Source organism: Octopus sinensis, linkage group LG1 (assembly GCF_006345805.1).
Source record: "Octopus sinensis linkage group LG1, ASM634580v1, whole genome shotgun sequence".
In the NCBI taxonomy this organism is placed as follows: Eukaryota; Metazoa; Mollusca; class Cephalopoda; order Octopoda; family Octopodidae; genus Octopus; species Octopus sinensis.
Window position 1 is genome coordinate 108,651,016 of NC_042997.1, and position 22,020 is coordinate 108,673,035.

The 22,020-nt window shown below is 38.2% G+C and overlaps 1 protein-coding gene across 1 annotated transcript in view; it reads right to left on the minus strand.

Annotated features, from left to right (window-relative positions):
• The window catches only part of LOC115212978 (guanine nucleotide-binding protein-like 3 homolog), a 30,297-nt gene extending 16,548 nt beyond the window's left edge, over positions 1–13,749 (minus strand). The window contains exons 1-7 of the mRNA XM_029781846.2: positions 13,643–13,749; positions 13,497–13,549; positions 9,571–9,631; positions 6,981–7,063; positions 4,530–4,649; positions 3,564–3,671; positions 463–598 (exon numbers count right to left, since the gene is read on the minus strand). Of these exons, the coding sequence (XP_029637706.1) occupies positions 463–598; positions 3,564–3,671; positions 4,530–4,649; positions 6,981–7,063; positions 9,571–9,631; positions 13,497–13,549; positions 13,643–13,661 (580 nt within the window). The 5' untranslated portion in view covers positions 13,662–13,749. The remainder of the gene's footprint in view (positions 1–462; positions 599–3,563; positions 3,672–4,529; positions 4,650–6,980; positions 7,064–9,570; positions 9,632–13,496; positions 13,550–13,642) is intronic.
• Positions 13,750–22,020: the final 8,271 nt, after the last annotated feature.

A 22,020-nucleotide genomic window follows, 5' to 3' on the forward strand; every position in this document is an offset into this window, starting at 1 on the left:
TCGATACAAAACCAGCCGAGACCATCTCTGGTTGAAAACTCATCATCATAGCTTAATGTCCATGTTCCACAAAATCGTGGGTTGGAGAGTTTGACAGGATCTGACAAGCCAGTGAAGCTACTGAGGAAGGCGACTTTATGCCAGGAGTTGAAAGGCTTAAAGTGTGACAATGAGACAGGAACAGGTGTCTTATCGTAGAGGATTCACATAGCCACTTCAGTTGGAAATAGAGGAAAGAGATGGTGGTGATAGGGTGACAGGGTGAATCCTCAAAGTACAAATAGGTTATTTAAATTAACCCCTTCCATCATAATTATATTTAAGCATCTTGCAGTTATAATCCAAACATTAGCTTAAGTTATTTAACTATTCCTTCAAATTGTTATTTTCCTAAATTAATTGAAACATATAGGAAGTGTTTGTCATTAGAAATATGATGAGCAATGAAGCAGCCCCACTTACCAATTTTGTTAAGAACTAAAACAATCTTTTTGTTGAGACCAGAACTGATGACGGCTTCTTCAACTTCTTTACAGCGCGTACCAAGGGGGTCACGAGCATCTAAAACTTCCAGAATTACATCAGCCTGGTCAATCACCTTTTTAAAAAGAAATTTTAAAATGAAACAAATTTTCAGAAAAATATTTATTATGAAAATAAATTAAGCAAACATAATTATTCAGTGAAATGCCACATGATAACCTGTTTGTGTTTTGAGAATGTCACATCATAATTTAGAAATAGAACAGTAAATAGTTTTAAATTTCTTCTAACGGTGCTGGTGCCACATAAAAAGCACCCAGTACAACCTGTAAAGTGGTTGGCATTAGGAAGAGCATCCAACTGTAGAAACCATGCCAAAATAGTCTGTGGTACCTGGTACAGCTCCTGTCAAACTGTCCAACCGATGCCAGCATGGAAAATGGACATTAAATAATGACGAAAAGCAACATATTTCAAAATAGATACACCATCGAAAGGGTTAGCTAGGTTTAAATCTAAAAACTATCCATTCTTTATATTAATGTTGAGTTTGTTTAATGCAACAGGCTTGAATACTTTCTAGTGTTCAACTTCACAGACGTATCACTCTGATAATAGTCAACAGAAAGGAGCAGACAACATTAAAAAGAAAGTACCTACATATTGTATATGGAACTGGTAGCTGTTGGTAAGTGGGGGGGGGGTCCACTTCCACTACACCCTCACTTTTATCACTCAGCCTCCTACCATCATACCCCCCACTTTCTCATTTTATTTCTCTTTTACCACCCCTTCCCTCCCAATCATCCCAGTTCTCTATCACCTTCTCACTCCAACTCTCTTCCCACCACCCTCTTTATATTAAAAGAGCAACTGAATGGAGGCAAAAAGTAGGAGTGAAATGAGATGATTTGCTGTAGCTGACTGGACATTCAGCCGGTTTGGGAGACAGCAGTATGCTTTGGAACGGGAGGCAAATACACACGTGCATGCACATGCTGAAACATACATAAATATATATATATTCCCATCTATATTCTGATCCTTGTCCCTTATGAGTTTGTCTGGTACTTTGCCACCTTCTCTATCCTGCTGTCTCCCACTCTCCTTTTTCTGCACTTACCTCAGGTTGGGTAACCATGTATCTCTTTTGCAGCAGTACACCTCTCTGTCTTCACTCCTGTTTCCTCTCTCTCTCTCTCCCCATTCTTCCGGCCAGGTAACCATGTACCTCCTCTACACCGAGACACCTGTTTCTGTCTCACTCTAACCTTTCATCATTTAATACAAGATCACCTCCTCCTCCCCCAACGCCCCCTCCCCTCTCAAAAGATTCTTTGTCATGCAGGGGTTACTTGGTGACCCTTTCATTGCAGGTGCCACTTAAAAAAAGCACCCAGTCTACACTGTAAAGTGGTTGACGCAGGGCACCTAGCTGTAAAACCGTGTCAAAGCTGACCTCGTCTGTGCTTGTGCCACATAAAAAGCACTCAGGCCACTCTGCTGAGTGGTTTGTGTTAGGAAGGGCATCCAGCTGTAAAAATCCTGGCAAAACAGTCATGGAAGCCTGGTGCAGGCTTCTGCCCGGCCAGGTGCAGGAGTGGTTGTGTAGTAGTAAGTTTGCTTCCCAACTACATGACTCTGGGTTCAGTCCCACTGCATGGCACCTTTGGCAAATGTCTTCTACTATAGCCATGGGCTGACCAAATCCTTGTGAGTGGATTTGGTAGATGGGAACTGAAAGAAGTATATGTGTGTGTGTGTGCCTGTCCCCTACCCCGCTGCTTGACAACCAGTGTTGGTGTGTTTATGCCCCTGTAACTTGGTTCAGCAAAAGAGAATGACAGAATAAGTACCAGACTTAAAAAATAAATATAGGGGGTTATTTGTCTCACTAAATGCTACAGGGTAGTACCCCCAGCATGGCCGCAATCTAATGACTGAAATAAATAAAGGAATAAAAGATTAAGAGAGGGAGAGATTAAGATGTCTGATGTCAAGTAAGTCAGCATCTAATCAGTGATGCTAAAACTGTTTCACAACTGAAGTGGGATCAGAGGAGAGAGTTTCTGGGGGACATGACATCTCTGAACCACAACAGAATGTATTCAATGCATTCACTCTCATGAAATGATTGGTAATAAGAGAGGTATTGCAGCAGGGGAAACCATGCTAAAAATGGAAGATAGCACAAGAGACAAGGTCCCCACGAGCCCTGAAGGAAGGCAGCAATGCAGACTAAGAACTGACTTGTGCAGCCAAGGCTATCTCTTAGCTTTTACTTGTTTCAGTCATTAGACTGTGGCCATGCTGGTGCAATATCTTGAAGAATTTTAAGTGGAACGAGTTAACCCAAGCACTCTCTTTTTAAGCCTGGTACTTATTCTGTTGGCCTCTTTTGCCAAACTGCTTAGTTATGGGAATGTAAACAAACCAACACAAATAATTATAGATATAAATATACACAACAGAGGTTCTTTCAGTTTCCGTCAAGGCTTTGGTTAGTACGAGGCTATAGAAGACACTTCCCTAAGGTGCTATGCAGTGGGATTGAACCCAGGACGATGTGGCTGGGAAGCAGGTTTCTTACCACTCAGCCAGACCTGCAAAGTGAATGTAAAATGATGAAGAGGCTGTTATGTAATGTTATGATGACCTTAGAATGGGAGTATTCAGGGAGGGACTAGTTCCCAGCAGGAAAGGAAGCTCTGGAAACCATTAATGAAAAGCTTTTCTCTTAATAGTCAGAGCCTTTCCTCTCTTTCTTCTCCTTCCCCATTCTGTTTCTGTCTGGCAAGTTCCATGGCAACCTCACAAGTGCTGGTGCCATGTAAAAAGAACTCAGTACACCTCTATAAAAAGATAGTGGTGGTGGTGGTTGGTATGAAAAAGCAGCCAGTTCATATTGTATAGTGGTTGGCATTAGGAAGGGCATCAAGCAGTAGAAACCATGCCAAAGCTGACATTTTAGCTTGAATCAGCCCTACTGCTTGCCAGTTCCCCAGTCAAACCATCAAATCCATGCCAGCATGGAAGGTGAATGTTAAATGATGACGACCACATGATGATTAAAGACTTACCTTCTTGAATTCTTTATAGTAACATTTCAAAGAATTCTCAACAGTTGTTTTTGGTTCTTTATATTCACGCTCTTTTAAAATTCTGTAGACTTCAGACAGACCTTGTGGCTGAAAATAGTAAAGAAGATGTATGCAGTGTTAAGGAATTCACAAACAACAAGAAATCTTCAGTCAAACCTGGCAAGTTACAATACAGCAGGAATCGCTTTGGCTTCATATGTGTCTGTTAATCAGGGAGGAACTTCTGGAAGCACCAAGTCTTGCAGAAAGCAATTCCTGTTTGAAATGCAATGTCACAAGTAGATTCTTACAACAAACAATTCCATGAACAGGACCCTACAAGATTACATAATCAATAGTAGTAGTAGTACGGGGGGGGGGATGTGCTGTAACAATGCATCACTGCATCCGCCATCTGTTGGTGATTCCCTGCAACTTGAGGATTGATGATGCCTCTGCACCACTCAGGCGACAACCCTCCAAGCCATGGGTCTGATTTTGTGTAGACATTGTAGTTAAGACACGTAAAAAGCACCGTCTGTCATGGCAGATGCCAGCGCCGCCTAAATGGTGTCCATGTCGGTGACACGTAAAAGCACCAACCGATCGCGGCCGTTTGCCAGCCCCCACTGGCACCTGTGCCAGTGGCATGTAAAAAGCACCCACGACACTCACGGAATGGTTGGCATTAGGAAGGGCATCCAGCTGTAGAAACACTGCCAGATCAGACTGGAGCCTGGTGCAGCCTCCTGGCTTCCCAGACCCCAGTCGAACCGTCCAACTCGTGCTAGCATGGAAAGCAGACGTTAAATGATGATGATGATGACATACAAGGACGGTTTTATAAAGAAGTTAGGAAAGAAAACGAATTGCATTTGTGTAATTCTCAACTTAACTTTTATTTCATTTAATGAAAGAAATGAATGCTCTAACCAGACATAAAATTTACGTAAATATTCAACTCACTCTGTAAACTTCTTCTTGTGGATCCGGCTTGACTTTGGCAGAAATTTCCGGAATTTTTCTTGCTTTATTTACAAGTTCTTCTCGTTCCGCCTGTCTTTTCTCTTCTTTGGCAACTCGCATCTGGTAAATAGTCACAACAAATGGTCAAATAATGCTGACAACTTCTTCACAAAGAATATACGTCATCACATCAAATCACAACATCTCCATGAGAGAACCACAGAGTGGTCATTTGATTTGCTGGAAAGAACAGCAACCAAATCTCTTTCAAATCACACCCTAACATCTTGAAAAATGAAGCACATGTAAGTTAATGTGGTCCTAGATATACAGAAAGGTGGGACAGTCATTGCTTGGGCACAACTGATTGTAGGTTTCCTTGGTCAGTAAAGGTCAGGAAGCTAAACACTGCAATTCATGTGGCTTGAATAATCTGTCCATCAGATGCAACCCAGAGTTAAATAACAATATTTGCAACATGTAGCAGAGATCTTGATTGCAAAAACAGAAATTCTAGAAAATGCAAAAAACGAACTGTTGTAACATTTTCCTTGTTTTTAATGTCCACTTTTCCAGGTTAGCATGGGTCAGACAGATCTTCCGTGGCCAGATACCCTTCCTGTCACTAACCCTCACCCGTCTTCCAAGTAAGGGTCAATATTTTGCCCATGCACGCTGGACATGTCCTTAGAAAAAACTGGGAACAAAATACACCACTTGTATGGTGGTGACACTTATTTACAACAATCGTGTGACATCAAGATTGGAAATATAAACCCACAAACATGCATACATATAACTATGATGAGCTAGCTTCTTTCAGTTTCCGTTTACTAAATCTACTCACAAAGCTTTGGTTGACCTGGGGCTATAACAGAAGACACTTGTTCTAAGGTGCCCCGCAGTGGGACTAAACCTGAAATCACATGGTTAGCAAACAAGCTTCTTAACTACACAGCCATATTATTTATAAATTTATGGTAAGAAGCTTGCTTCCCAAACACATGGTTCTGGGTTCAGTCCCACTGCGTGGCACCTTGGGTAGCTTCAGACCAACCAAAGCCTTGAAGGTGGATTTGGTAGATGAAAACTGTAAGAAGCCCATCACATATATATATATTTGTGTGTCTGTGTTTGCCCCCCTCCCCACATCACTTGACAACCGATGTTGGTGTGTTTATGTCCCCAAAACATAGAGGTTCGGCATAAGAGACCGATAGAATAAGTACTACGCTTACAATGAATAAGCCCTGGGGTCGATTTGTTTAACTGAAGGCGGTGCTCCAGCATGGCTGCAGTCAAGTGACTGAAACAAGTAAAAGAACATATGTATGCCTGTATATTCTGCATGCTTTTAGAAGGATAACCAATAAGGAGTTCCTGCATTCTAGAAAGTCTTCAACTGCCCAACTTCACAATATTATTGCAGCTTTATGCTCCATAATAAATCAGATTTCTGTCAAACCAACAACTGAGTCTTTACGTGGTTGCTTGATTTACTAGAAATAGCAGCTAAATCTTGCATAAATCATATCCTACCAGTTCTAAATATATAATACTTGAAAAGGAGGAGATGACCCAAAGTGGAATGTCGGTTGTATGGTTAAACAAACAATATGTTAGACTTGCACCAAGTATTTGTGGATGTTTTCCTACTGTTGTAAAACAACAACTCCAGTATTTGTCATGACTTTGGGCAGATGAAAATAATGGTTTTTGAGGGAAGAGGTAGAGCTGGATTAGATTTACCATGGTGTAATTTGAACTCACACCCTTAAGGGATATAATAGTTTATTCTGTGAATAGTTTTAACACACCACCCTTTAAGGGCACAATGAAGTCATCATTTTTTTAAAGGACATGTAACGATTTCATTTCTAACATAGTCAGAAATAGGAAGAAGAGGGCCACTAATTTAGGGAAAGAGTAAAGATTTTAATTTCATTTTATGGACCCTGAAAAGATAAACAGTAAAGTAAAGCTCAACAAGACTTGAACCGGGACCTTAATTAACTGGAATAAATAGTGCAAGGCACTTTGTTTGACACTCTAACCATTCAGCCAAGCTTATAAAATGATATATGAAATATTGGTGTTAAAGAAGTAAATATTTGTAATAAATGAAAAGACTTATGACCTTTTGAATGCAAGCTGTCAGCTGTGATGGCTAAAACAAGGTCAAGAACATAGAGTCAAATACAAACAAGGTAAGGATAAAGAGAATTCAATTCTGTGGGAAACAAAACAATGGAACCAGTTTTGGTAACATTAGTTTCCAATTGATTATGGTTGTCTCTTGTAATTTCTTTCTATAAGAATGGTTAGTTGTTGCTAAGCAATTTTATGGACATGTGTCTTTAAAATCTGAGACTGATGCACTATTAAAAAAGTCAGCTTTGGACAAAATTACAATTGTGAGTGTAGATTACTGACAAAATTAATCAAATGTACCTGTTCCCTCCATTCCACAGCTTGTTTCAGAACTGCTTCTTTGAAAGGCAGACTGTTTGGAATTCCTATATCTTTCTTTTTCTCTGAAATATAAGAGAAATATACATTTTGACAATTTTAACAATATGGGGCCAGGTTATCATCATCATCATTTAACGTCCACCTTCCATGCTGACATGGGTAGGATGGTTGACAGGAGCCGGCCAAGTAGAAGACCACACCAGGCTCCTGTGTCTGTTTTGTTTATATAATTTCCCAGTAAGACCCACCTAAAATGCCAATGCCTGGAACCTTCTTCTTAGACCCTCTTAACTATTTCTCTTTTAATTTCATTACATTTTCCAAAAAGTGTTGTTGTTGTTTGCAGCTAAGAATTGGAACTAAGCACTCTTCTGTGTTTAGCCTCATTCTAGAGAGAAACTTCTCTTTTGCACAAAGTCTATTTACTGTTCGTGTTTTATCGCCAGATTTTTTCTTCCTTCGATTTTCAACTTTAATAGAATTTAATACCTCGGAAATTGGGAACCAACACTACACCTGATATCCCCACTCCATACGCATACACACATGTATATCATGACTCATATACTGTTCACTTTCCAGACTTTTGTACATAGTTCTATGTACTGTACATGCACCTTTGATGAGTTGTAGTGCACCTGAGCACTATACACAATAATTTCATTATTATTATTATTAATTTAGTAATGAATTAAAGAGACTAATTAGTTTTATTTCACTACCTTGAGAGGCAAAATAGCTCCCTGGACAGAATGCTCGCTAGAAACAACAGTGTTTTTGTTCCAATGGTTTCATGTGAGGAGTTGAAATGACAACTTTCAACCACCTCGCCCTCCACAATGGGCTTCGATACAGTCTCCAACTATTAAATCCATAAGATGTTGGTCAAACCGAGACAGTAATAGACAATGTTCTAAGTGTTGCACAAAGGAACTGAACCCAAGACCAAGTGGTTGCAAAATAAACTCGATAACCACATAATGGCAGGATTGTTAGAATGGCTGACTGGGCACCACTATTAAAATGTGGTGTTTTATCCTCTTTATATGGTTTCTGTATGGAATATCATCAACATCATCATCGTTTAGCGTCCACTTTCCATGCTAGCATGGGTTGGACGGTTCAACTGGGGTCTGGGAAGCCAGAAGGCTGCACCAGGCCCAGTCTGATCTGGCAATGTTTCTATGGCTGGATGCCCTTCCTGACACCAACCACTCCGTGAGTGTAGTGGGTGCTTTTTACGTGCCATATGAGGCTGGCAAACGACCACAATTGGATGGTGCTTTTTACGTGCCACCGGCACGGGGGCCAGGCGAGGCTGAATAAATATATTTTATTCTATTTCTTGAGTAAAAATCTATATTGATAAACCTGTCACTTATAACTTAATTATAAGTATTATCACTAGACATAAATCTCAACTCAAGCTACACAAACACCATAGTGAAATATATATATATGTCAAGGCGCTTGAAAGGACATGTTGAATGTGCATGTATGTTGAAGATAAGTTTGCGTTCTATTTCACTGCTATAAAAAACATTTTCATAATTGCAGAAGTAAATTTCATTAACAGGTTGGAAAGAAGTGAAGAAAGAGAAAATATTTACTACATTAGTTTATTTATGTACATTTAATATTTACAGTACATTTAGAAGTGAGGCAATTTGTCATAGAGAGTTACTACATAAATTTATTACTACCTAATTTAATTTCCCAAAAATCAGGGTTTTTATAACTGCTCATACCTGAATTCTAAGAACCGTATTTTGTGAAAGAATTCTCTTTGACGAAAGTTTAGAATTCAAATATGGGCAGTAATTTTAACCAATGAGAAACTAACAATTATACTTGTTCAGGCAACATGACCATTACGTCATATTTCCGCCTTTAACGACTTGCTTGCTACAACCACATAGTTGTGTGCCTGTATCCAGAATATACACACAGATTTTCGTGTGTCTAAGAACGGCCGTTTTCATTTTGTATCTTCACATGTCACCACCACCTGAGCATAATCAAACAGTGATGACATGATTTTCCTTGTAGACAACACATCCTGTTGTTCTACACTTTCAAAAACACAGGTAAAAACAAAACAAGTGTTGGTGACAGGAAGGGTGCCCTGCTACAAGATTCTGCTTCAAGTCTTTGTCCAACTCACTCTGGCAGGGGGAAAAAAATAAACAAAATAGAAAAGAATCAACAATGCTCCCCTTCACCACAGCCTTCCTCACTTTTGTTCTTCATGGCAGAAGAAAGTTGATTTTACCCGATTATCTGCAAGGAATCACTTCCCAAACCTGCCTAATCACTAAGCCACATACAAAGTGGTTACTCGTGTTGTAAACTAACAATCTCATTAATTAATGTCCCATACGAAGTTATTAATTAATTAGTATGTCCCACTTTTCACACATATTAAAAGAATTATCAACTGAGAAACATCATCATCATCATCGTTTAACGTCCGCTTTCCATGCTAGCATGGGTTGGACGTTAAACAAGAAATAATAAATGAAAACAATTGGCAAATATTAATTAGTTCCATTAATTGAATGAAACTTACTTTTGTGTGTTACTGGATTCTTTTTGGCTTCTTTCTTTATCTTTCGTCTGTGTTCTTTAGCCTTAAAAAAAAACAAATAACAAAAACTAATCACAAGAAATTTACACAAAAGATACATTTTAATATATATATTATCCTCATTGTTGCTGTTTAACGTCCGCTTTCTCTGCTGGCATGGGTTGGACGGTTTGACTGAAGGCTGGCAAGCCAGAAGGCTGTACCAAGCTCCAGTCTGATCTGGTGAAGTTTCTATAACTGGATACCCTTCCTAACACCAACCACTCCAAGAGTGTAGTGGGTGCTAGTTACAATGGTCAGCTAAACACTATCAGAAGCTGACTGGATAATGATAATCTATGTAGAGCTTTGACTCATTCAGGAGTTGTCATACATCTAACTGCACACATCATCATTGTTTAACATCTGCTTTCCATGCTGGCATGGGTTGGACGGTTTGACTGAGGGCTGCACCAGGCTCCAATCTGATCTGGCAAGGTTTCTACAGCTGGATGCCTTTCCTAATGCCAACCACTCTGAGAGTGTAGTGGGTACTTTTTACTTGTCACTGGCACAAGGGCCAGTCAGGCAACACTGGCATCAACCATGCTCAAATGGTGCTTTTCACACAAAAGCGAAAAGTTGCACAATGTTAATTATTAAATTAGCAATCTGTACAGGTCTCTCTCCTCTGTTTACGAACAGAGTGTTATACGAGGAGGGTGGGGAACATCCTGGGTTGTTACTGCTCTTAACAATGACTTTCACAAAAGCCTAGTTTCCATTCTTAAGCCAGTGACAAGTAAAAAGTACCCACTACACTCTCACTCTGTATAAAGAATGGAATAAATACAATTTTGTTAGAATTATTGTCAAAGATTTAAGAACTATGAAGAATTATTTTTGTTAAATACACAGCAAAGCCACTACTCTTGTATAAACCAGGGATTCTGTGGTTGACCTACTAGAAATAGCAGTTGAATCTCCTTTAAATTACACTTACAGTCTTAAAACAGTAATCTACACTAGATAATGTAGTCCTTAACGAACAAAAAGACAGAATGGTCAAAGTATGAATGCCTCTGACTGTGGCTCCATTCAATCAAAGCTGACCTGAGTTGAAGCTACAAATTCTCTGGTCTCACTTCAAATAACTCAATGTCGGTCATTTTCACTTTTGACTGACCACAACACTAGAAATGGTGATTTTTTTTTAATTGAAGGGACTCATTTTTCATAATGGCCACCCCTTAGAAACCAAAATCACCATGGAATTAATGACAACATGACCTCTTAAATTCTACTTGTTTCAACCATTAGACTGTGGCCAAGCTGGGGCACTATCTTGAAGGGTTTTTAGTTGAATGAATCGATCCCATCATCATCAGTACTTTTCTTTAAAGCCTGGTACTTATTCTATTAGTCTCTTTTACTGAACTGCTAAGATACATGGATGTAAACACACCAGCACCAGTTGTCAAGGTGATGGTGGGGGACAAACACACACATATTTATTCCGACTTCATGACAACAATCTAACATAAATGTGTCCCAACCCTAACTTTCTTAAAAATGTGTATTTTTTTTAACGAAAATTTTTGCAGAGATACATTTTAGATGGTGCTTGTGATTACATGGAGCTAAAATTAAATTCATTTTTGAAATCACTCATCATCAAATATTGTTAAAAGCCAGCTTTTTAAATGAAATTTTCAAGAATGTACTTTATGACTGTCTCAATAGAATTAGCAAAACCTTTTGTCATAAACTACACCATCAAGAAAGGCATTTAGGAATTTCTGGAAAAGAGAGCTATGAGGAAACAAAATCAATAGTTAAGAACACCCAAGTCTGTCAATAACTGAACCATTTTAAGAATTCATGTAAAACAAATGAGTGTTTTGGCACTGTTTATCTCAGTTAAAGTTGATAATCAAAATGAAGTTTTGTTTTTGCGACAACAGAAGCCAAAAGTCTACAAAACAGACATGATCTGACTTTACAAATATCTTAAATTCTTGTTTTGATTCACTTCAATACTATGTATCTAAAAAATCAGGGCTACCAGCTGTACTTCCCGATTAATTGCTTATTTACATTTGATAGATATTTGCCCTCATCTTGTTTGTTGTTAACACAACATTTTGGCTGATATACGCTCCAGCCTTCATCATGTCTTGGGGGAATTTCAAACCTGGGCTCTCATTCCTAAGGTATTGTTCGATGTTATTATTATTATTCAGGTCACTGCCTGGAATCAAACTTGGAATCTTGGGGTTAGTAGCCTGCACTCTTAACCACAATGCCATATGCCTGCGGACAATATTGGAGTGAATTTTAGGGTTTATAAATCAAATATTTTTCTATCCTTCCATAATACCGGTTCCTATATGCTATTCATATCTGCACTTGGTCTGCTTAGGAGGTTGTTGTATCCTAGCATATGTGCTGCTTCTTTTAGTTTTCATATTTTCCAGTGGTATACTCTGTCTATTATTTTAACTTCATCCCACAAGGGGAGGTGGTCTCCATTTTTCCATACATGATCAGCTATACCTGATTTATCAATATCTTCTCATGTCACAGCTTTGCAATGTTCCTCTACTCTTATTTTGAGGGGGTGGCATCTTTCGCCTTTGTATGACCTACCACAGCTGCATGGGATGGAGTACACACAGTCTTTGGTCATATTCTCTTCTGTTGGTGGTTTTACTCGAAGGAGATATTTGCGAAATGTTGTATTACTCTTGAATACTGTCCTGATGTCATATGGACCGCATATATTTTTGGAGAGGCCTTTCACATAGGGTGGACAGTTTATCGGTTTCATCTTCTCTTTTCTTCACAATTGGAGTGGAGAGTATGCTTTCGGGGTAGTTGTTGCTTAACAGATTGTTGCTGAGCTTGATCATTTCCTACTTATATTCTTTGCACGATGTTTTAGGCACTGAGCAATCCCTCTCTTTATACTGTATGGATGGTGGGAACTGAAGTTGAGGTATTGTCCAGCTTGCGGTATACGGATGTCCTGAATCCAAGCTTGGTGCGTGTTATTAATAAGTGCAGGAATGAGAACCCAGGTTCGAAATTTCCCCAAGACACCCGATGAAGGCTGGAGGGAGGACAAATATCCGTCAAATGTAAATAATTCCTCATCTCTTAAATACAGAACTGCTTATATCAAGCAAGTGAAGAAACCCTAAAAGAAAGCCACTAGAAATAGCAGCTATTTCTCCCTCAAACCATACCCTACCGCTTAAAAATATATACTCCATCGTACACTATTTTATTCCTTGATAAATAAATAAAAAAACGGGATAGCCATGGCTTGGATTCTTTTGATCATGAGGTCTTCTGCATCAATGCTGACTTAAAGCTAAACAATATCATCGTTATGTAAACAAACAAACGGTGTCTGTTGGATGGGGGCAGACCGAGGGCTAAACAGCATCAACAAAAGTGGTGTTACTTTAAGTGAAGTTGTTATTATGATTTAGTCGCAGGTCAAAAGAGTAGGCTTCTAAAATAGAGCAGATTTGGTTGCTATTTCTAGCAAGTCAAACAACCGTATAAGGGCTTCCTATTTGTCTCATGCTGATGTGAGATTTCTGATCAGATACATTCCAGCCATGACCATCTCGTATTTCCAAAAATATTTTGGCGGAGTGCGAGTTAAGGAAGCTTTGGCTGCTATTTCTAGTAGGTCGAATGATAGTGGCTCCCAAACAATATTATATTTCCAGTATCGTAAAAACTGAGATTCGGCCAAAAATATTTGAATAATGAAAAACAAACAAGTCACGTTTAAAACAGAAAAAAAAGTTATGAATTCTTCAACGATTATTTCTCCAAATTATTATTTTTTATAATTAAAAGCGACAAGAATTATTGAAAACACGTGGATGAGAGAGAAGACCAACGGTTCCTACCTTTTTAGTGATTTTATAGCGAAGTCTCGCTTTCATCCGCTTACTTTGCTTTTCTGAAACACAAAATATTTACAATTAATTAATGTCACAAAATATTTCGTAGAATATAAAGAAAATTAATCAATAGAAAGTGACAAAATACTGACTCGCAAAATTGCTCGGCATCGTTATAGGTGTCTAAGTTGGAAAGGAGACGGTGTCGGAGGAAATTAGTTCCGGAATTAAATAAAGTCTGGATACAGAGTTATCTTTCTTGTTTCAACTTTGAACTATTGTGCAACAAGTTAAGATCGAAATTAATATAAAAAAAAATAATGTGTGAACACAGAATTATTAATCCTTTTTTTTTAAATTTCAGGTTCATCTATAATACTAATAATGGTACTACTTGAGAACAGTGGTCCCGGTGCGCGCACTCGCGTACTCACGCATCCGCATTAGCTAGTCATGACTTGTCGATCTTTTGTGTTTTTGTGTTTTATTTACTTTGTTTAACAAAAATTATTTACTTTGTGTAAAAAAATTATTTAGGATCTTTATTTTGAGTTTTATTTACTTTGCTAGGTAGTCGTTTTAGGATCGACTAGTCTCGATTAGCTAGCGCGGATGCGTGACTACGCGAGAGCGCGCACCGAGACCACTGTTCTCAAGTAGTACCAATAATAATAATAATAATGGATCTTTTCCTTTTGAACGGCAGTTTGTAACATAATTTCTAGGTAACTAAAAAGTTTTAAACTTCGTATACTTGTAGAATGTGATTATAAAACATTATTTTCTCTTGGTTAAAGTGTTTAGTTAACTAGAAATTGTCTGCCGTTCAAAAGGAAAAGATCCAAATTTAGGGTTAGTGTTAAGGGGAGGGGGAGGTTTAGGGTTAGTTACAGGATGTTGTCTCAGTTTTAGACGCAGCAAATGATTTTAGTTCAATGGAGGTAATCGATTGGTTAAAATTGCCGAAATGCTCGGATTTTCAGACGAAATATCTTACAAACTATAGAATTTTCTCAATAAAACCAAGAAAAAATTGTTTTATAAACACATTCTACCAGTATACGAAGTTTAAAACTTTTTAGTTACTTAGAAATTATGTTACAAACTGCCGTTCAAAAGGAAAAGATCCAAATGCAATAGATCGATACTAGGGTTATAATTATGGGTGACAATTTCATACGACACCGCTACGGAAAATGGGATTTTTTTCTAGCGGTGTCAAATGAAAATATCACCCATAATTATAACCCTAGTATCGATCTATTGCATTTCAATCTATTTTAGGGTTAGGGTTAGAGTTATGGTTAGGGGTGGGAGAAGGGTATCTTTTTTTCTTTGCAAATGTAAATAAACCCAATCTGTTTCTTAAACGAGGGACAGTTAACAAGAAATTGTGTTGAAAACTGCCGTTCAAAAGGAAAAGACCCGAAAGGTGAGTAGATTCATTCCATATTTCTTTCATTATGTTATCGCAGTTTTGTGAGATTTGGCTGTTATTTCTAGCATATTCCCTCTGTTCATTCGCACACAAGCCGTTCGTTTTCACTTTCAGGCAGCGGGATGCAGTGACGAGGGTTGTATGAATCACTTTGGGAGTTTCCTCATAGAAAATTTGAAATGAATTATATTTTTTTCCTCCATATTCTTAATCTCCATATTTTCCCACGCCGATTGGAAAAGAAATAATCAAGAAAAAGTTAAAATTTAAAAACTTGGGGTGGGGATGGGCTATTTCAAATTTTGTAAAAAAGATGGCGGTTAATGCTTGCAACTTGACCCAGAATATGAAAAAAATTATGAAAAAATATGAAAAAAAATGCGCGCAAAGCAATGGGAGGGTGGGGTTAGGGCTTCGGAAAATTCACAAGATCCGAGTTTTTCCTCATAACTTTTAGGAAAATGGGTTTTTTTTTCAATGAAATTTTTGAAGAAATACCTTTCAAACAGCATACATTATGATAATAAAGTAATTTATGGGGAAAATCTTGCAAAAATTTAACGTGTCTGTAGATATACATATGTGTGTGTGTATGAGTGTATATGTATATATATATATATATATATATATATATATATATGTGTGTGTGTGTGTGTGTGTGTGTGTGTTGTGTGTGTGTGTGTGTGTGTGTGTGTGTGTGTGTGTGTGCGTGCGGAGGCGCAATGGCCCAGTGGTTAGGGCAGCGGACTCACGGTTGTAGGATCGTGGTTTCGATTTCCAGACCGGACGCTGTGAGTGTTTATTGAGCGAAAACACCTAAAGCTCCACGAGGCTCCGGCAGGGGGTATCGACGATCCCTGCTGTACTCTTTCGCCACAACTTTATCTCACTCTTTCTTCTGTTGGCCTGCTCGCTTAGCCAGCGGGGTGGCGTCATTTGAAGGCTAAAACAGTGCGAAGCGCATTGTGACCAGCGATGTGTAGCAACATCACGGTGATCACGGTGATATATATAGATGTATATAATATATTGTTAGGAAATTATAAATTATAATGTTAAGTTAAACAGGTACACAGGCAGTTTTTCATACTGCACTATAAGGTCAGGATGAAGCCCATTGTCAAAATGGGGGGAGCTAGGCGTTATTAGCCAAAACTGTTAAACTATAACAAACTGGCTGGACCTTGGCAAAGTTTTATAAGCAGAGATAATTGTATCCGCAGTTTTTTTTTGTGAGTTTTTTCTGTGAGATAAAATTGTCCAATTAGATTCCTATTTCTTTACTGTCCACAAGGAGCTACACACAGAGGGGACCAAACAAGGACAGATAAACGGATTAAGTCGATTACATCGACCCCGGTTCGTAACTGGTAGTTATTTAATCGACCCCGAAAAGATGAAAGGCAAAGTCGACCTCTGCGGAATTTGAACTCAGAACGTAGCGGCAGACGAAATACCTATTTCTTTACTACCCACAATGGGTTTTTTTTTCAATGAAATTTTATAGAAATACCTTTCAAGCGGCATACATTACGATTATACAGAATTTTGAGGGGAAAATCTTTTCCAAGGGAGTGGGGAGAAGACTTCGGAAAATTTACAAGATCAGAGTTCTTCCCTTGTAACTGTTAGAAAAATAGGTTTTTTTTTTCCATTGAAATTTTGTTTAAATACCTTTCAAACGGCATACATTACGATTATAAAGAAATTCGAGGGATAAATCTTGAGGTGGAGAGAGGACTTTCGGAAAATTCCCAAGATCCGAATTTTCCCTCGTTACATTCCGAAATCACATTCAACTTTCTACAGATACCCTAGAGTACTACTACTACGCTACGAAGAATTTTCTTCTACCCACTTTCAATAATTTTTAATGTTTTGGCTTCAATTTTGTTTCATTTTATCTTTATATTTTTACGCTTTTTTTAACCCTTCCATCGTTATCTTAATTCACTCGTTATTATTTTATCTCTCTCTCTATATAAAGCTGAAGTTGTCTGTGTATGGCAGGTTTGGTAGCCTTCAACTAACACTATCTCCTCCGAGACCCTGCGGCGCAAGATGACCAAAGTTGAGAGTATGATAGAAGGCTTGCTCTTCCTACCGTAGAAGAAAAAATTCAAATCGGACCATGTTAACACCAAAAATTATTTACATCAAAAAATTGCTTTTTTTCTATGAAAATTCCTATTTTTAACGATTTTTTGACTGCTGTGTCTCCATTTTTCGGTGTATTTCAACCAGAAAAATGTTCACTTAAAGAGAATAACAAGCTACATAATGCTAAAGTTTTACTTTTCAAAAAAAATTGAAACTATGTCAAAACTTTGTTAACACAAATCTGGCGTTTTAAGCGCAACTAAAAAGAAAACAAACCCGAGCAACGCCGGGCTATACTGCTAGTCTTGTAAAAATGTGACTGCTGTTTCTTCCATCAAGATGACATGTGTGTCAAAATCTTTCGGCAACATCTCAATGTAAGGCAAACGGGAGGTGATAAGTAGTTTTAAGGGAGATAACCCCTGGCTGTACCGCTTGATGCCGTGGTAGACTGCATACTTATACTAGCACCCAAATTTTATTCTCTTTCGTTGAATATTTGGATTAAATAATAACAGGGGTATGAAGGCGTGTAGCCTAGTGGTTAGGCTGTTGCACTCACGATCGCTTGATCATGGGTTCGATTTCCGGATCGGGTATTTTATTTCACGCTGTTCTTTTCATCTCTGCTGGGTAAATGGGTAACACTGTGGCGAAAGGCCGGGCCTTTTGGTCAGGTGTAATGTTGACTTGCTTACCCGGTCAGCCGGATGGCGTCATTCGAAAGCTAAAACAATGTCAAGTGCACCCTGACCAGCGATGTATAAAAACATCTGAGAGTCTGTCTACACCGTGATAACAGGTGTAGATGAACCACGGGGTAGGTATAACAGGGGGTAGATGTAGTAGGATTTAGCTGTAAGAGGGGTAGGTGTAACAGGATTTAGCTATAACAGGGAGTTGGTGTAACAATATTTAATTGTAACTAGGGGTAGGTGTAACAGGTTTTAGTTGTAACATGGGGTAGGTGTAACGAATATTATTTTTACAGTCAACCTCGATGCTCCGTTTTTTTTTTTCGGTCAACTCAAAAATTTTACAGTTCCGAAAGTTATTTCATATACGTATACATGTAGTAATTTTATTATTACAACTTTTTATAAATGTTATAAAAAAATGTTAACCCATTCTACAAAGATTTACGTGAAACTGTTTCATAAATATTACTTCTGGAAATCTCTACTAAGTTGTCTCCCTTCTTTTAAGATCGCGGGTCAAAATTTGTTTCTTTCACGTAGGTTTGATAAAATTACAACTAATTAAATACTAGATCTTGTGGCGTAGCGAATAGGGGAACGACTGCTCCTCGCGGACACATTCTTCAAAACTGGTTCCTTTTTTTAACTCTTTAGTTACCTATATCAATAGTTGGAAGTTTCATTTCATTATAACTCATTTATTTCGCATATTATAAGAGAAATGAGTTTAAAATGTTTGGAACCTGGTTAGATCAATCCATAAGTATAGCCTCTTCTAAACATTTGTGATCTCATGTTCATGAGAGAAATCCGTATTTTTAAGAGTCATTACACGACTCAGAGTATGGAAGTTTGACCCATATAGCTGCAATATTATATATTTTGTGTCGCATATATATAAAATTTTCGAAAATAATTCATTTTCTCGAAAATGCCAATTTTTCGAAAAGTCACAATGTTTTCTTTAACTCTCTAAGGTATTTCACCTGTTTTCCTATACTTAACCTTTAAAGAAGATATTTTGCTCTTTATCTTTGCTTCACCAATTGGGTGAAGCAAAATCGAAATCTAGACTACCTGTGTGTGTGTTTTTTATATATATATATTAATTTTAACCAGGCAAATTGCCCCGTTTATTATTCAGTTTGCGACAATTCAGTATTTTAAAGTTCTACGAAAAGTCAATACTCTGATCCGCGAAACGACTCTTAAGAATGGTAAGAGTGAGAAAAAAACAGAAAAATCAACAAAAACAAACAAACTTGTAATATTTCGTGTGGAATCTAGTTTTAGTTTATACATCGAGATGTCATTGTTATGTCATTGTTATGTCTTTGGTCGTTCTCATTGAAGTCATAGCCACATAATACGCAATGCAATTTTTCTTCCTAACACAGCAGAGGATGGCTTAGTGTTTTTATCAGCTGTTTCTAGCTCATAGCAAGACCACATTCGGGTTGCTTTCATTGTCCCGATTAAGTACCAGTGATATACTGGAGTCGACTTAGTCTATACATCCCTCGTCAGGAAATTATAAAACCGAATCATTCTATTAAGCATTAAATCTAACAAGTACACCTGTCCTCTCTTACATCCGCCCATGTAACACGCTTGTTACATCACCTCCTCTTACAACTACTCCCTGTTACACCTGCTCCTGTTACATCTACCTCCTGTAACATTTACCCCCTGTTATATTCATTTTCTGTCGGCCTGTGGCTAGGGTATAAGATACTTGCCCAATGCAGCGCACAATGGGACTGAACCGAAGACCACGTAGTTGTGAAGCTAATTTATTAACCGCACCACCAGACCTGCTTGTGTGTGTGTTTGTGTGTGTGTGTGTGTGTATGTATGTGTGTGTGTATGTATGTGTGTGTATGTCTGTATGTGTGTATGTATGTATGTATGTATGTATGTATGTATGTATGTATGTATGTATGTACGTACGTATGTATATGCATCTGTGTGTGTGTATATTTGTGTGTGTGTGCATGTGTGTATCTGTGCGTTGTATGAGTGTGTGTATATGTATGTATGAGTGTGTGTATATGTATGTACGAGTGTGTGTATATGTATGTATATATACACACCAGACCCAGACCTGCTTGTGTGTGTGTGTGTGTGTGTGTGTGTGTGTGTGTATGTTTGTGTAAGTATGCATGAGTGTGTGTGTGTGAATGTGAATTTCATAGCCATAAATTTATTAAACGTCGATTCATTTCTCCAATTAGCTGGAAATAAATATCCGTTAAATTAAAGCAAAAGTTGCTGAGTATTCCACAGTCACGGTCACGTGACATAATTATGAGACCGAATCAACGCAATGCAACATATGAGGAAGTGCGAAACCAGACCTGTTAATTATGGTTATTATTCATTTGACTCCTGTTTCAATGATAGAGCATAGTAAAATAAAAAGGTAAGACACACACACACACACACACACACACACACACACACACATACATACACACACACGCAGACACACACACATACACATACTTCCCAAACGTCACGCTGTTGGATCGAACCTGAACAGTAGACTTACCAATTCAGCCAAGTCTACGTCCGGTTAAATTATAAGTCATTCCAGGTGTAGAATCCTACCCTTAATGCAGAGATATATTTATTTCTTTATTGCCCAGAGGGGCCCAAACAAAGACAGACAAAGGGGTTAAGTCGATTACATCGATCCCAGTGCGTAGCTGGTACTTATTTAATTGACCCCGAAAGGATGAAAGGCAAAGTCGACCTCGGCGGAATTTGAACCCAGAACGTAAAGACAGACGAAGTACCTATTTCTTTACTACCCACAAGGGGCTAAACACAGAGAGGACAAACGAGGACAGACAAACGGATTAAGTCGATTATATCGACCTCAGTGCGTAACTGGTACTTATTTAATCGACCCCGAAAGGATGAAAGGCAAAGTCGACCTCAGCGGGATTTGAACTCAGAACGTAACGGCAGATGAAATGCCTTTAAGCATTTCGCCCGGCGTGCTAACGTTTCTGCCAGCTGACTGCCTATAATGCGGAGTTATATTGACTAAAAAGAGAATGTTTCTCTTTCGACGATGTTTTTATATACCTAATGTAAAGAAGTACGATCGGCATTTTAACCAGAGAAATATTGTTCTTGTTTCAACTGTATTTTATAAGACAAATGAGAGAGTGAAATTTAGACCAGGGATCGGTAGTATCGACCTCTAAGGGCTTATGGGGCTATCCAAAAGATCGATGAATACTTGAAATGATTTTGAGCATTAACAGTACACACACGTGTGTGTGTGTGTGTGTGTGTGTACACGAGGGGCTTCCTTCAGTTTCTGTCTACCAAATCCACTCACAAGACTTTGGTCGGCACGAGCCGATAGTAGAAAAAACTTGTTCAAGGTGCTACGCAGTGGGACTGAACCTGGAACTTTGTGGTTGGAAAGCAAGTTTCTTACCATACAGCCACGCCTGCGCCTATGGTGTTGTTTATTAGAATAGGTTTGTTCTGTTTGTTCTGTAATAAAGGGACAGATATCCGAAAAAAAAAAGAACAAAATTCAACCAAAGCCTTGTGAGTGGATTTGGTACACGGAAACTGAAAGAAACCCGTCGTATAATTTATATATATATATATATATATATATATATATATATATATATATATATATATATATAAAGTGTGTGTGTGAATGTGTGTCCCCAACATCGCTTGACAACCGATGCTGGCGTGTTTACGTCTCCGTAACTTAGCGGTTCGGCAAAAAGATACCGATAGAATAAGTACTAGTGTTACAAAGAATCAGTCCTGGGGTCGATACGCTCGACTTAAAGACGGTGCTTCAGCATGGCCTGAAACCAATAAAATATAAATGAAAGAATAAATATTTAGTTGCAAGGGAGACAACCTTTACAAATCACACAGAGTTGTGTACCTTGAAAATGAATCGTGAAAACGACAGAAACACCGACCAGGAATTTCCATTAAATTGTTTATTTTCCGATAATTCTGCTGTAGAGAAATATTTTGGTCATAGACGTCAGCTCTAAATATAAAAGCACCTTTATGTACATGTTTTATATTTTAAACAAAGGAAAATACGACGATGTGCTACGATATTATTGTTTTGTTTAGTTTAAGTCCATTTGGATTGAGTAGACGTATGGTTAAAAGCTTTCCAAGCATGACAACCCAGCCTATTTAGGGCTATTTTAAGAATATACAGTCTTATGTATCCTTTTTCAAGACGGGAGGTTGTGATTTAAAGGAGATTTGACTGTTATTTCTAGCAGATTGC